Genomic DNA, 12430 nt, shown 5'->3' with positions numbered 1-12430 from the left:
GTTAGCGCTCAAACTGGAAAGATTTACTCCGAAATTGAATCTTAAGAAAGAAATTTAGAAACTTTAGTTTCTTGCCTGAATAAAACCCTTGGCCCCAAGCTCTTGATGAATTTTATTGATAGCACGCCTGGCTGCAATAATTCCACTTTGGAAATTAACTTCACCTGTATTTGATGGCAATGCTTCAGGATTCCACTTAGTATAAAACCGTTCTTCAGAAACCACTGAAATCTGAACAAAATTGAAACTTAGCCTTAGAATGTAGAAACTTAGCTACATTTTAATTACAATGCGAACTTTTGGTAAAAATGCTCAAAGTTGTTGGCCATGTGGATGTTAAAAAACAACACATAAACAAACCTGATGAGGCACTAATTCATCATAGCCTTTAGTACTTCCACTAGCACAAGATGCCATGGAAACAATCGTGGAACTTGGGAGAGCATCATATGCTGACCTATGCTAGACAACAATAAAAAAAACAAAAGTTTATTTTCTTTCAAACGCAAAGTTACATCCTATTGCGTAGTGAAGTAAAAGGATAATTACATAAATACATTCTATAAGATATATTAATTTGCTTTAAAACAACAAAACATTCTAAAAACTATGTACCACAATCACTTATAAATTTAAGCCACTATTTTGAAGTTATGTGGATATTATTGCCACTAAATATCAGAGTACTAAATATCAAAACACTTAGCAAAATAAGTAAATACAAGAAACAGATTGGACGCTTACCACAATAGGACACTCATTATCATGGGTGATATCCATAAACAGGGCATGTGCAATAGCTGGCACTAAAGGCCTCAAGCAGGGCTGAACAAAGGATCCAACAGGTTCTCCCCCGTATCGGTAAACTAATCTGCCCTCTTCATGACTATCGCATGCACTCATTGCCTCTGCAAAGCATTACAGAATATTTTAACAATCTTAATTATTAACATTCAAGAAGAGGTCATATTTCTTATCATGACTGACTTTCAAAACAAGACCACATAAATATTGTCAAAAATAAAACTGCTTTAACCATTTAAACAAATGTCCATTCGTTTAAGTGACAAAAAAGTCTTCTCTATAACTTAACTGGAGAAATGGCTCATACAGGTAAAAGGGAACATATGTTGTTTATTAGGATGTTGGTTATATAAAATCTACGGGAAAAAAATTGAAAGATTATATCATATATCCAAGTAGGAGATGAAAAACAGATTTGTATATTTTCAACAACAAAAAAATGGTTTTGTTCGTGAGTCACCAATTCATCCCACTGGTCTTTTAATTTAAAATGAGCTATTTTACCCCAATGTAGAATGTTTTACTGATAAAAACAGACTGAGTAACTATTAGAAAATTTTGTGTAGAATATTTAAAAGAATAATAACTATGTTGAAAATTATTAAAAATTGTATATCAAGCTATTAAATGCCTTTTAATCTACTTGAACAAAAACTAAAGTTTTAGATGGGAAACACACTTCAACAGGCCTACCTCTTATTAAGGAACTAATGCCCAGTCTAGTAACAAAGATATTGTCCAGGTCTTCGCTTCCTGTGAACAGTTCAGCTACTACATATAAATTGGGTTGCAACTTCCTAGCGGCATCCAACATGTACTGCAAAAAGCACAGTTACAAATGTAACAGAAAGAGACAAGCAAGGTTGGGGTGGGAGGAAGAATAGGAGGCAAGACTAGGCATGGATGTGACATATAAAAATATCATGCAGCAGCAACACAAAAGGGAAATCCAAGAAGAATTTCCAAATAAATTTAATTGTGCATATGTAAGAAAACATAAAAAAGACCAATACACACAGGCAACAGAATTTATAAAGAGAATAAAACAGTTAAAAAGGAAGATTAGATTTTGCAAAGATATAGGGACACAAGGGGGAAAAAAGGAAGAATAAAAATGTCAGTGTCACATTAAAAAAAGTAAACCATAACACTACAATTCTGCTAGGCTTTCCCCTGTTTTACATGTTTGTTTTTAATAACCTCTAATCACACTATTAATTTCCAGGCAGTTGACTAAGTAAGCCATTATTGATAAATTCCCTGCTGGTGAATCATTTAGCCATTGCAAAGATTAGGTCTGACTGACCAGATTGAGTGAGCTTTTCCTACAGATGATAATCAACTCTTAATCTTTCAGAAATCAGATCAGTTCTCCAATTTTTTTTTAACATAACGTTTGCACAAAGGTTAATAAAACACTTGAAATTCTATCAGCAAACAAGTAGGATCCTAGAGGGTTTTATAACTTAAAATTAAGCAAATTAAGTTTTAATATTCTGTTTTGCCATAATGTTATAACAATCTTACAAGTATATATTTTTTGCTGTTGCTAAAGGCACAATAAAAAAAACCCTCTGCCATTTTTTGGAGCTAAAACACGTTCTACCACCTTAACTAATGCTCACTAAATTCTTCCAAATCAAATCAATTTTTCATCACAGGACTCGAAACATATACATTTACTGCTTTAAACTTATAGAAATAGATATTTTTCAGATAAGTACACATTTCCAAAGAACTAAGTGACAACTAAGTTGTCACTAGGAAGTTATCTTTTGATCTTATAAACAGGATGAAAATTATAAGAGTTTACAAAGCTGTATTAGATAGAAGATAATGCTATAAATGTTGGCATTGCTTAAGTTACTGTAAAAAGGCCAAAGAGAAATAGACAACCTTTATGTTTACACTTACATTTTTGTAAATAATTAATAAAAAATTGAATCAATGAGGCTAAAACTAGCTTCGATATGCTGTAATGTTAGTGCTTACATATTATATTATAATTTTACATATTTATTATATTACATATATTATAAATTTACATATTGACATAAACATTATGTTACATATTATAATCACTATAATATGTAATAAGCTATTCAACTTCACAGTGGCTACTAATATATTGAAAGCAACCTAAAAAGTAACAAGAATAAGACAAATTAATATTTATATATTAAAATATTAATAATAGTAATTCCTTAAAATAGTAACAATATTTTAATAATATATATGGCAATATGGTTGTATATATATTATCAGAGACAATATGATCTACTTCCCTAAATTAAAATAAAAATATTAACTCATTAAACTTTATAGCCTAGTATTCCACGAAACCACATCAAAAGACTGTTAAAATTTTGCAAATCATGCAAAAGTGTTCAATACTACCACCAAATCAATGCTGGTGTTCAACTAGCAAAAGGAAACCTGTATTTGCATATTCTATTTAAGGAAAGAATACCAAATTTCTTTTCTTAATGTAGACAAATTGTTTTTCCGTACCTCAGCTACATGAATTGGTGTTGAGTGGCAGTTATCAAGACGTACTCCCTGGAAATAAGTCGCAATTATTTCAGTGTATTTTTTCATGTGTGCCCAGAGGTAAGGACAGTCCTCTGGTGTACTCCCATAGCGTAATTTAACACTGTCTCCCCAGCAGATAAGTTCTCTCCTTAGATAAACGTTTGAACCTGTTAAGAAAGGAGCTTGCTTTCAGTGGTTCAAGAAATAAAACGGGGGCCGGCCCAGTGGCACAAGCGGTTAAGTGTACATGCTCTGCTGCGGCGGCCCGGGGTTCGCCGGTTCAGATCCCCGGCGCGCACCGACACGCCGCTTGGCAAGCCATGCTCTGGCGGTGTCCCATATAAAGTGGAGCAAGATGGGGACGGATGTTAGCCCAGGGCCAGTCTTCCTCAGCAAAAAAAAAAAAAGAGGATTGGCAGATGTTAGCGCAGGTCTGATCTTCCTCTCAAAAAAAATTAAAAAAAAAAAAGAAATAAAACGAAGATAATCACTTCAAGGAAATACTATTGTTTTAAAATCACATTGCCTATTTCTACCACAAACTATATATTGGTTAAACTTATATCTAAAATGGTGTGGGATAAAGTTTTAAAAAATTATTAATTTGTATCTCATCTATTTTGCTAAAATTCTAGCTTATAGTCTCTTCTAAAAATGTGTGCTTAATGTCAAAAATTTAAGTTCCTTCTTAAAGGAAAATAGTAACAGTAATATCATAGGCCTTGTAAAGCTAGAGTTCTACCAAAAATATTTAAAGCTCCATCCCCACTCCGCTGCCCATTTTTGGCAACAAGTTACATTAAATCCATGGCATAGAGCAGAATGGGTTTTTTCATTTAGAATGGCTAGAAATGGAGAGGGCAGATACTTAAACCTAAAGTTATATTGTTTTTTTAAAAATGAGATTTTTGAATTAAATTTAATGTCATTCAAATAGACTTTTAATTCTGAAATGCTGAAAAATAAATATAGTGATAGGTCCCTGCAAAATTTTCCTGGCAATGAAATAGCTGTAGAAAAATAAGATGCTAGGAGTGAGAGGGAACCTAAAAACAATTAGTTTCTAGTTTAACTGCCTTTCAAATACCTTAATATTCCTCTGGCTAATAAGTGAAAATATCTCTTATGGCAATATAATTGTAATAGCAGTGATTTCAAATGTCCTTGAAAATGCAATAGAATAAATTTTTGCCCAAATAAAATCTTATGCAGGACCACAATATGAAATAGATTTATGAAAGTCATTCTGTTTGAGGAGATAAGGGGTAGGAAGGGAAAGGAGAAGATGAATCCCATCCATTTTATCAATCCCTTCTCTTTTCTCTCAAAATGTATGCACCTCTGGCACCTCTGTGATGAAGTAGCTTAAAAACCACTAGCCTATGGAGGAAAAAAAATCAATAAAAAGTTTATATTTTGAGCTTGCCATGAACTTTTCTCTCTCTATCCATAGAGAAGTTAACAAAAATGACATACCTGGTTCAGCAAAGTTTCGAAGGGGATCATCTCCCATCACCCATCCATTATGTGCCATCAGAAAACAAGCTTTATTTGGGAGATGAATCATAGATTCTTCTGTGGAGGGTGTCATTTCTTCAAATGGGAAAGTAAAATATCTATGGAGATAGAATTAAATATTAAATCCATACAGAGAAACCCCTTGGAGAGAATTTGAATTAGCACTATTAAAATTAAACTTCTTCCCTAATGAACAGAATAAATAAGATTAGTTTGACACCATTTATGGGAAATAAAGTTCAATATAGGTCAAAAATCTTCTGTAGACTTTCTGAATAAATCCAGTAGGATTTGAGGAATGGAGAGTTAACATTATAGCATATCTGGTTAACATTTTAAATAACTTAAAAAAGCTCATAAAATTACTAAGAAAATCACTGAGGTATTGACGTTACTTTGTAAAGGTTTTTGCTATGCTTTAGTTGCCTAATCTATGCTGCACATGACTTATAAGATAAGGAGCTAAATGCTTGCTCAATTTGATTAACATTGAATTTATTAGTAAGTATGCAGTCCCCCAGAAACAGCAATGTAAATCATTATAACTTGGTTTGTACTGATGATAGTTTCTCTAACTAAAGATTTGCCTAACAAAATTAATATTAAGCCTAGTTACCAAATCAGAACTTCTATTTCAATTTAAGAAATGTACTGAAGTCATACCTTAAAGGAAACATTTAGGTTAATTTGAAAAGTTAAATACAATTTTTAATTTTTAACCTTTAATGAGAAGAAAACAAAAATAGAATACCTGGTAACTAAAGGATGTTTTCTAGTGACAGGTCCTAGTTTAGGACCATGGCCAGCCAGTCGTTCATAAAACACATTTCCCAAAAGGCAATTAACTGCCTAGAAAACATTAAATTATGTTAACGTCAATAACAACAACAACAAACAGTATTAAGACTCAAAGAAAAATAGCAGTTCAAAAGTAGATAAAACCTGTTCCTGATGATAGTTCACAAGTTGATGCTTCTCTGCATTTAATTCCTCAATTCTCTTGTGGAACCAATTACAGCATTCATCAATTGCAGCTGGCCCATTACTAGAGTAGATAGAGCAAGACAAACATTATTTCAGAGTTTTACAACCATTTAAAATTTTTAATTTAAAATTTTTCTAAGAAGGGTCATAGAAACTTTAAATATTTTCATCAGGATCTTAACTATGGCTGAAGAAGTTTTCCAATTGTAAAAACTTTTACATACACATGTAGAGGAACATGGACCAGCACATAGAAAAAGGCGGAAAATGTCATGTTTGAAGTAGTACAATTATGGTGAATTACTTTATTTCATTTTCTACTCAGGCTGCTAATAAATAGTATGAAAATAATACTAGCCATAAAGGTTTATAAGTAATATTATTCTTTAGTTCACAGAAAAAATACATAACATACTCATGTGGTATGAAAGTCGCTAGTGCAACGTTCATATCTACAGTACAGCCAAGACGTCTGTATTCAGGATCTTGAATGATCTTAAGGTGTTGCTTTGGATCAGGCTTGGTTATTATTTTCCTATTTTCTGAAAGAAAGAAAAGATGATATCTTAAATGCAAATATCCACAAGGAGATTATAACTGTTACTAATTCTGAATTTTTAATTCTCAATTTTTTTCACAGAAAGTGAAACAAATGTTTATTTCACAAGCATCCTTCCTACCTCCCTCTCCATCCTCCTGCATACCATCTCACACACACACACACACACAGAGACAGAGAGAGAGAGAGAGGGAAGAAGAGGGAGGGGGAGAGAGAGAGAGAGGGAGAGAGAGGAAGAGAGGGAGAGAGGGAGAGATTGATTGAGAGATTGAGAAAAAACAACGTTACAGAAGAAAAACACAAGGATTCCCAACAGTTCAACCCCAGCCCCACTTTTCTGCCTCAGTCAGCATTCGCTTATTCTACTTGTTTTAGGGCACTAAGGATTTTGGCGGTACGAATTTTCTTTCCAGGTGCTACCAAATACACTAACATCAGGAATTCTTTTTCAAGAATGCTTTCTATTCTAAAGTAAGTCTTATTAACAACCTGACTTTCTTTGCATTCTCTGAAAGAAGCACATAGGTTTGTTTTTATACTTTTTTCCTTTTCACCAATAAGCATATTCCTTACATAATAATAAAAAAAGAAAAAAGTAAATAAATGTCTTATGGGGGGAATTTTCATTCTTTTTCTGGAACTTCTTCCTAATAAATCAAGTGTTTGTGCAGGATTGCCCCACTGGGCTTGACTTATATTAACTAACTAATATCTAGCTTGTTCTAAAGAGACTTTGAAATGGCTTAAAAAGCACAAACAAAATAAGATAAAATATAAACAGATTCTTAAAATCTAGTTTCTGAAGATCATCTGGAAGAGTAAATATATGAAAACTGCCAAGAAATGCTTGAAAAAGAGAAAAAGCTACACAATTAGTGTAAATTATAAAACAGTCTTCAGTATTGGTAGAATAAAGGACAGACAGATCACTGGAATGGCACAGAGAACAGATCCATGTAAATTTATTATATGACTATACACTATGAAGTATTAGGGTAGTCCTCCAAATCAGTGAAAAAGGATAGATTACCAACTCAATATTTTTTGAATAAAAATAAATACCTTCTTTATATAATATATAAAAGTAAATTCCAAGTATATTAAATATTTAAATGTAAAATATAAATAAGATTATTAGAAGAAAACATAGACTGTTGATAGGTCTTTTCTAAGCATGATGTGAAATCTGAAACCACGAAAGAAAAGACTGACAAATTTCACTATACTGAAAAAAAAATACCACCATCAACAAGAGTTAGAAGATCAACAGCATACCAGCAGGACATATCTGAGGCCAGTATAATAAGGAATCACCAAATGTATTATTATTGTAAGTCAATATGAAAAAGACAACTCAATAGAAAAATAGGGAAAGAATATTAATAGGCAATTAATGGAAGAATTAATTAACATGTGAAAAAATATTTCACTAATTAGCAAAGAAATGTCAATTAAAATAAGGAATACTTTGCCTGATTGACAAAGATTATGAAGATTAATAGTATCTAATGTTGGTGAGGGTATAGTTACTGATAACGTAAACTGGTACAACTTGTGTTGAAAAGCAATTTTTACAATATGTATTGTAAATTTATCACTAAATTTGTATACCCTTTGACTCAGTAATTCTATGTCTAACAATTTATCCTACAGATTTACTCACATAAGCAAGTAAAGATAACATGTACCAGGACATATTTTCTGTAGTACTGCTTATAAGAATATAAATTCCACTAGGGCAAGGGCTTGTGATGTTCACCATTGACTCCCCATGCCTGGAAGAGTGCCTAGCACACAGTATGTGGTTCAATAAATATGTATTGAATGAATCAATGAACAATGCAAAAACCGAAATAATGTATCAAAAAGGCTAAAGAAATTCAAGAACTTTAAAATAGTGTATTGCTATCTAGAGGTTAAAAGAAATAATTAGCTGTAATAAAATCATATTGTCAACTAAAAGAACAAGCTGTTAAACGGTCTGTATGCTGTAGTCTTATTTGTATGTGTATAAAATAGATATAAATATAAAACTTATGTTTGTAATTTATATATACATAATTATACAGAAATGTATATAAAATTCGAATTTATTTCAAAAAGAGTCTGAAAAGAAACACAAGAAACTATTAATCGGTAGTTCCCTCTAAGACGTGGGTTTTGGGGAAGAGGAAGTCACACATTCTATTTTTTATATTTTTGCACTGTTTGGCTTTTTCTTGTTTACTGTGAGCATACACTATTGCATATAAATAATACAGCTTATAAATATCAGAGGGAAGGGAAGATGGAGACTCTTTAGTAAAATGAAACAGGAAGGAAAGTTAATACAAAAAATTCATGTATTAAAATGTTACACAGTTGTGAAAGCTGAAGTGTGAATCTGACCCTAAGCTTCCCGGACCTAACTGACTTCTACTTTGAAGGCAGTATTTCTGGGTCCTAATCTAACTCTTAGTTTCTAGTTTCTAGAGCTAGAGTCTCATCTCCTTCTAGATGAGAAGGAGAATTCCTTATTTGAAGATCCAGTAAAGAGCCTCGCTGTTAGGCTGTCCTACACTAATTGCAGATACATTCTTTATAATCTTTTTCTCCAATTTGCCTCCTAAAAACCTTAATTTCTCTTTTAGCATGGTTTCTCCTATCCTACTTTGTTGAGAACACAATGATTAACTTCTTGAGGTTATGTCCTTAACTGAAGATGTGTTTCTTTACCTTTTGTTCTGGCTAATATCTGGGTTAGTCTCACCAGTGGTTAGGTGGCCTAAATGGGGGTACCATCAGCTGGAAGCCCCTCTACCTCAGTTAAGATTCCTACTTTAGCCAACAGAAGACCATTACATCTCTCAGATTCAAAGCCTGTTTCAAGCCTTTGGCAGCTTGAAATAATCTGCTCCACTTACTTCCCATTCATGCATCTAACAAATATATATTGAGCTCCACTGTATTCTGAGCATTATGCTAAGGAACCAATAGTAAGCAACAGTCCCCAAGGGAAATAATTATGTATTATTGCGACATGCCCTTTAGATGTCTCTGCTCTCAGCTTCCAGAATCATATTTTTTGCAGTATTAAAAACAGCAAACATCATATAATAACAGATTTAATAATGTGTTAAGTTAGCCCGTTAATAGTAACTTTAAATTTCTTAAAATTGATAGAAACATTCTAGTGTATATCCTTTACCTTGTGTAAGAAGTCCTCTAAATTGCTCAACTGCTTTGAAAACATCTACTTGGAAAAATTCCCAGAGTCGAATCTTTGGATAAATATCCTCCCAAATTATTTTTCGAATGCACTGAAAAATGTCAATAGTTAAAAAATATATATATATATTTTTAAAATCTTTTTACTAAATATTATTTAGCATATTAAAAGACAGATTCTAAATAATTTTCAACCATACATTTAATCTGCACTTTAAAAAAATTTTTTTTAATAATTTTATTTATTTATTTATTTTCCCCCCCAAAGCCCCAGTAGATAGTTGTATGTCATAGCTGCACATCCTTCTAGTTGCTGTATGTGGGACGCAGCCTCAGCGTGGCCAGAGAAGCGGTGCCTCGGTGCGCACCCGGGATCCGAACCCGGGCTGCCAGCAGCAGAGCGTGCACACTTAACCGCTAAGCCACGGGGCCGGCCCTGCACTTTAGAAATTTTGTTATTCTGTTTTAGCGTGGTAGTCCTCTAGACATACTGACATTCATTTGATGATCATTTTCAATCAGAGCAGGTACTCCTTTTTCTTTGTATTTCCCTTCTGCAACTTCACAGGATAAATGCCAAAGTGCTCTGTCTAAGACCCAGGCAGGTTTTAAGTGTGGAGAATTCACAAGGTTGTATGCACTTTCTGGATGTTCATGGATCCATTTACTATTAGCAGCTTAAAGAAAAAGAAAACATAAAGAATATCTTGTAATTAAACTGAAGTATGCACGTTAGTATCTATGTTAAGTTTAAAGATGAAATAAAATAACATATACCATTCATCTTCCTATATATTAGACATCAATATTTCACAATGATACTGTAATACGAAAAATTTTTTTTTGGCTGTGGTATACTATCATCCACTTCGCCATACATTTTTCTTTTCTGTTTTAGGAATTCTTAATTGATAGTAGGTAGGATGCAACACTGATTTATTAATGCCATTGCAATAACATATCTACTGTTGTGGTAGGAGTTAAGAAGGGTCTTGTCCTTGGCCTGTTTTGATGGTCCTTGAGTCCAACTATATTTTGGAATGCTCCTTCTCAGTCCAAAGGACATCTTTTCCTGTAAGGCAGACTGGGCTCCTGACCTGATTTCAGGTTCTCTTGCCTTGTTAAAGCAGAAAGATAACTGTATCTTCAACTCTGGTTTAGGCTGTTTGGTTCTAGGGCAGGACAATATCCCACTTTTCCCTTTACTTTCCCCAGATGCTTCTCCTCTTTACTTTTATTCTCCTAGTAAGAGGGCCCTTCTTTGGCCCCACCTAAGCTGTAGGTTCTTTCTCTTATCTATCTTTAGAACTCAGAATGTTATTTACATCTTTTTTCCTACATATTCATTTCTTCCTGTGTTTTTTCTGGGGGAAGGGAGGGAAGTGAGTTTCCTCTGGATCCTTAAATATGCTTGTATCTCCCCAAAGCTAAGAATACAAATACACATCCTATCTAAACACAGTTGTTTCTCTAACTTCCGCGTAGTCTAATAGTATCAAGATCAAATGTCTTGAAAATCCAACCTAATACCTGCTGCTTCCACTTTCTCCCCACACTCTCATTCCTTTTCCCAATGCAATCTGCTTCTGCACCCAGCACTCCACTGAGGATACTCCAAGCTTCCTAACCATGAAATTTAGTGTTACTTTCTTGTCTTCATCTGTTTCAACCTCTACAACATTTGCCATTACTGATTAGTCTTCCTTTATTTACAAAATACCTCTTCCTTGATTTACAAAAGGCATCCCCATATTGGTTGTTTTTTATTTTTCCTTCCCTCTTTTGCCCCTTCCCTTTTCCTTCTCATCTCCCCTAAACCTTTGAAGGAGGTTTGCTACATATCTTAGTCCTTCTCTTTCTTTGAACATGCCCTCCCCATCCCACTCCCTCCTCTCAGTACCCAGCTCTCTCAGACTGGCCCAGGCTTCAGCCGAGGCCTAAGCACACCCACCCACGCACCTGATGGGCAGCACTGCCTGAGGACAGCATGCTAAGTCAAAACCCATTCATATGGTCTACATATATCTACGTTGAATATGTGATATATCCCAGGCACTGCTCTGGAGCCTGGTATTCTGCAGCGAATAAGTGAGCAAGGTTCCCGCCCTCATGCAGCTTTCCTTCTAGAGAGGTGTTTGGTCTTTTTTGTTTTTTTGATTCTGCTTAGACAATCCTGATGGAAGAAAATTCAGTTCTCTCATGGGAAACCTCTTTGTATAACTAATCCTGAGTGGTTAATAAGATGTGTTGTTTTGATAAGACTGATAAAAGTGAGGCTAAGAAATTGCTAAAAGCAATATACTCAAAGAACAAGGGTGTAGCTTATTCTTATTATCTATTTGTATTAGTAAATTCAGAATCAGAATCAAGAGCTCTGTAAGGTATTCCAAGTATTTATAACACTAAAGATAATTTGTTTTAATTTTTTAAATAAAGAAAAAAATTATACACATTCTGTTTGATCTTTAAAATGGAGTAATGCCCTCTGAATTCATACTTAGGAGCCTAAGTGGGTAATGTACATGAAATAAAAAGTAATAACAATTATTAAATACCTACCACATGCCAGGAGCTGTTCTAAGCAGTTAAATGCACTGTTTGTTAATCCTCATGACCTACCACATGATGTAGGACATACTATCATGTTCCTTTAGTAGATAAGGAACTGAGGAACAGAGAGGTAAGTAACTCAACTAAAGTCATACAGCCAGGAATGAACTTGAAGTCTCTTCAGAACCTGCAATCTTCACCACTTTGCTCTGCTCCTGAGGTGAATGTGTTCATGCCTCTTTACTTAGCTGAGCCCCATTAAAATCCTTACAGTTT

General features: G+C 33.8%; 1 protein-coding gene across 2 annotated transcripts in view; it reads right to left on the bottom strand.

Annotated features, from left to right (window-relative positions):
* AGL (amylo-alpha-1, 6-glucosidase, 4-alpha-glucanotransferase) overlaps positions 1–12430 on the bottom strand; it is a 73146-nt gene that overhangs the window by 40070 nt on the left and 20646 nt on the right. For both annotated transcript variants that reach the window (XM_058538617.1, XM_058538616.1), the window contains exons 6-16: positions 10100–10281; positions 9585–9696; positions 6254–6380; positions 5797–5899; positions 5606–5703; positions 4813–4952; positions 3316–3503; positions 1498–1621; positions 745–908; positions 361–462; positions 76–231 (exon numbers count right to left, since the gene is read on the bottom strand). In XM_058538617.1, the coding sequence (XP_058394600.1) occupies positions 76–231; positions 361–462; positions 745–908; positions 1498–1621; positions 3316–3503; positions 4813–4952; positions 5606–5703; positions 5797–5899; positions 6254–6380; positions 9585–9696; positions 10100–10281 (1496 nt within the window). The remainder of the gene's footprint in view (positions 1–75; positions 232–360; positions 463–744; positions 909–1497; positions 1622–3315; positions 3504–4812; positions 4953–5605; positions 5704–5796; positions 5900–6253; positions 6381–9584; positions 9697–10099; positions 10282–12430) is intronic.

This window comes from Diceros bicornis, chromosome 4 (assembly GCF_020826845.1).
Source record: "Diceros bicornis minor isolate mBicDic1 chromosome 4, mDicBic1.mat.cur, whole genome shotgun sequence".
Classification (NCBI taxonomy): Eukaryota; Metazoa; Chordata; class Mammalia; order Perissodactyla; family Rhinocerotidae; genus Diceros; species Diceros bicornis.
The sequence above is the reverse complement of the archived record's forward strand: the minus strand, read 5'-3'. Positions and strand labels throughout refer to the sequence as shown.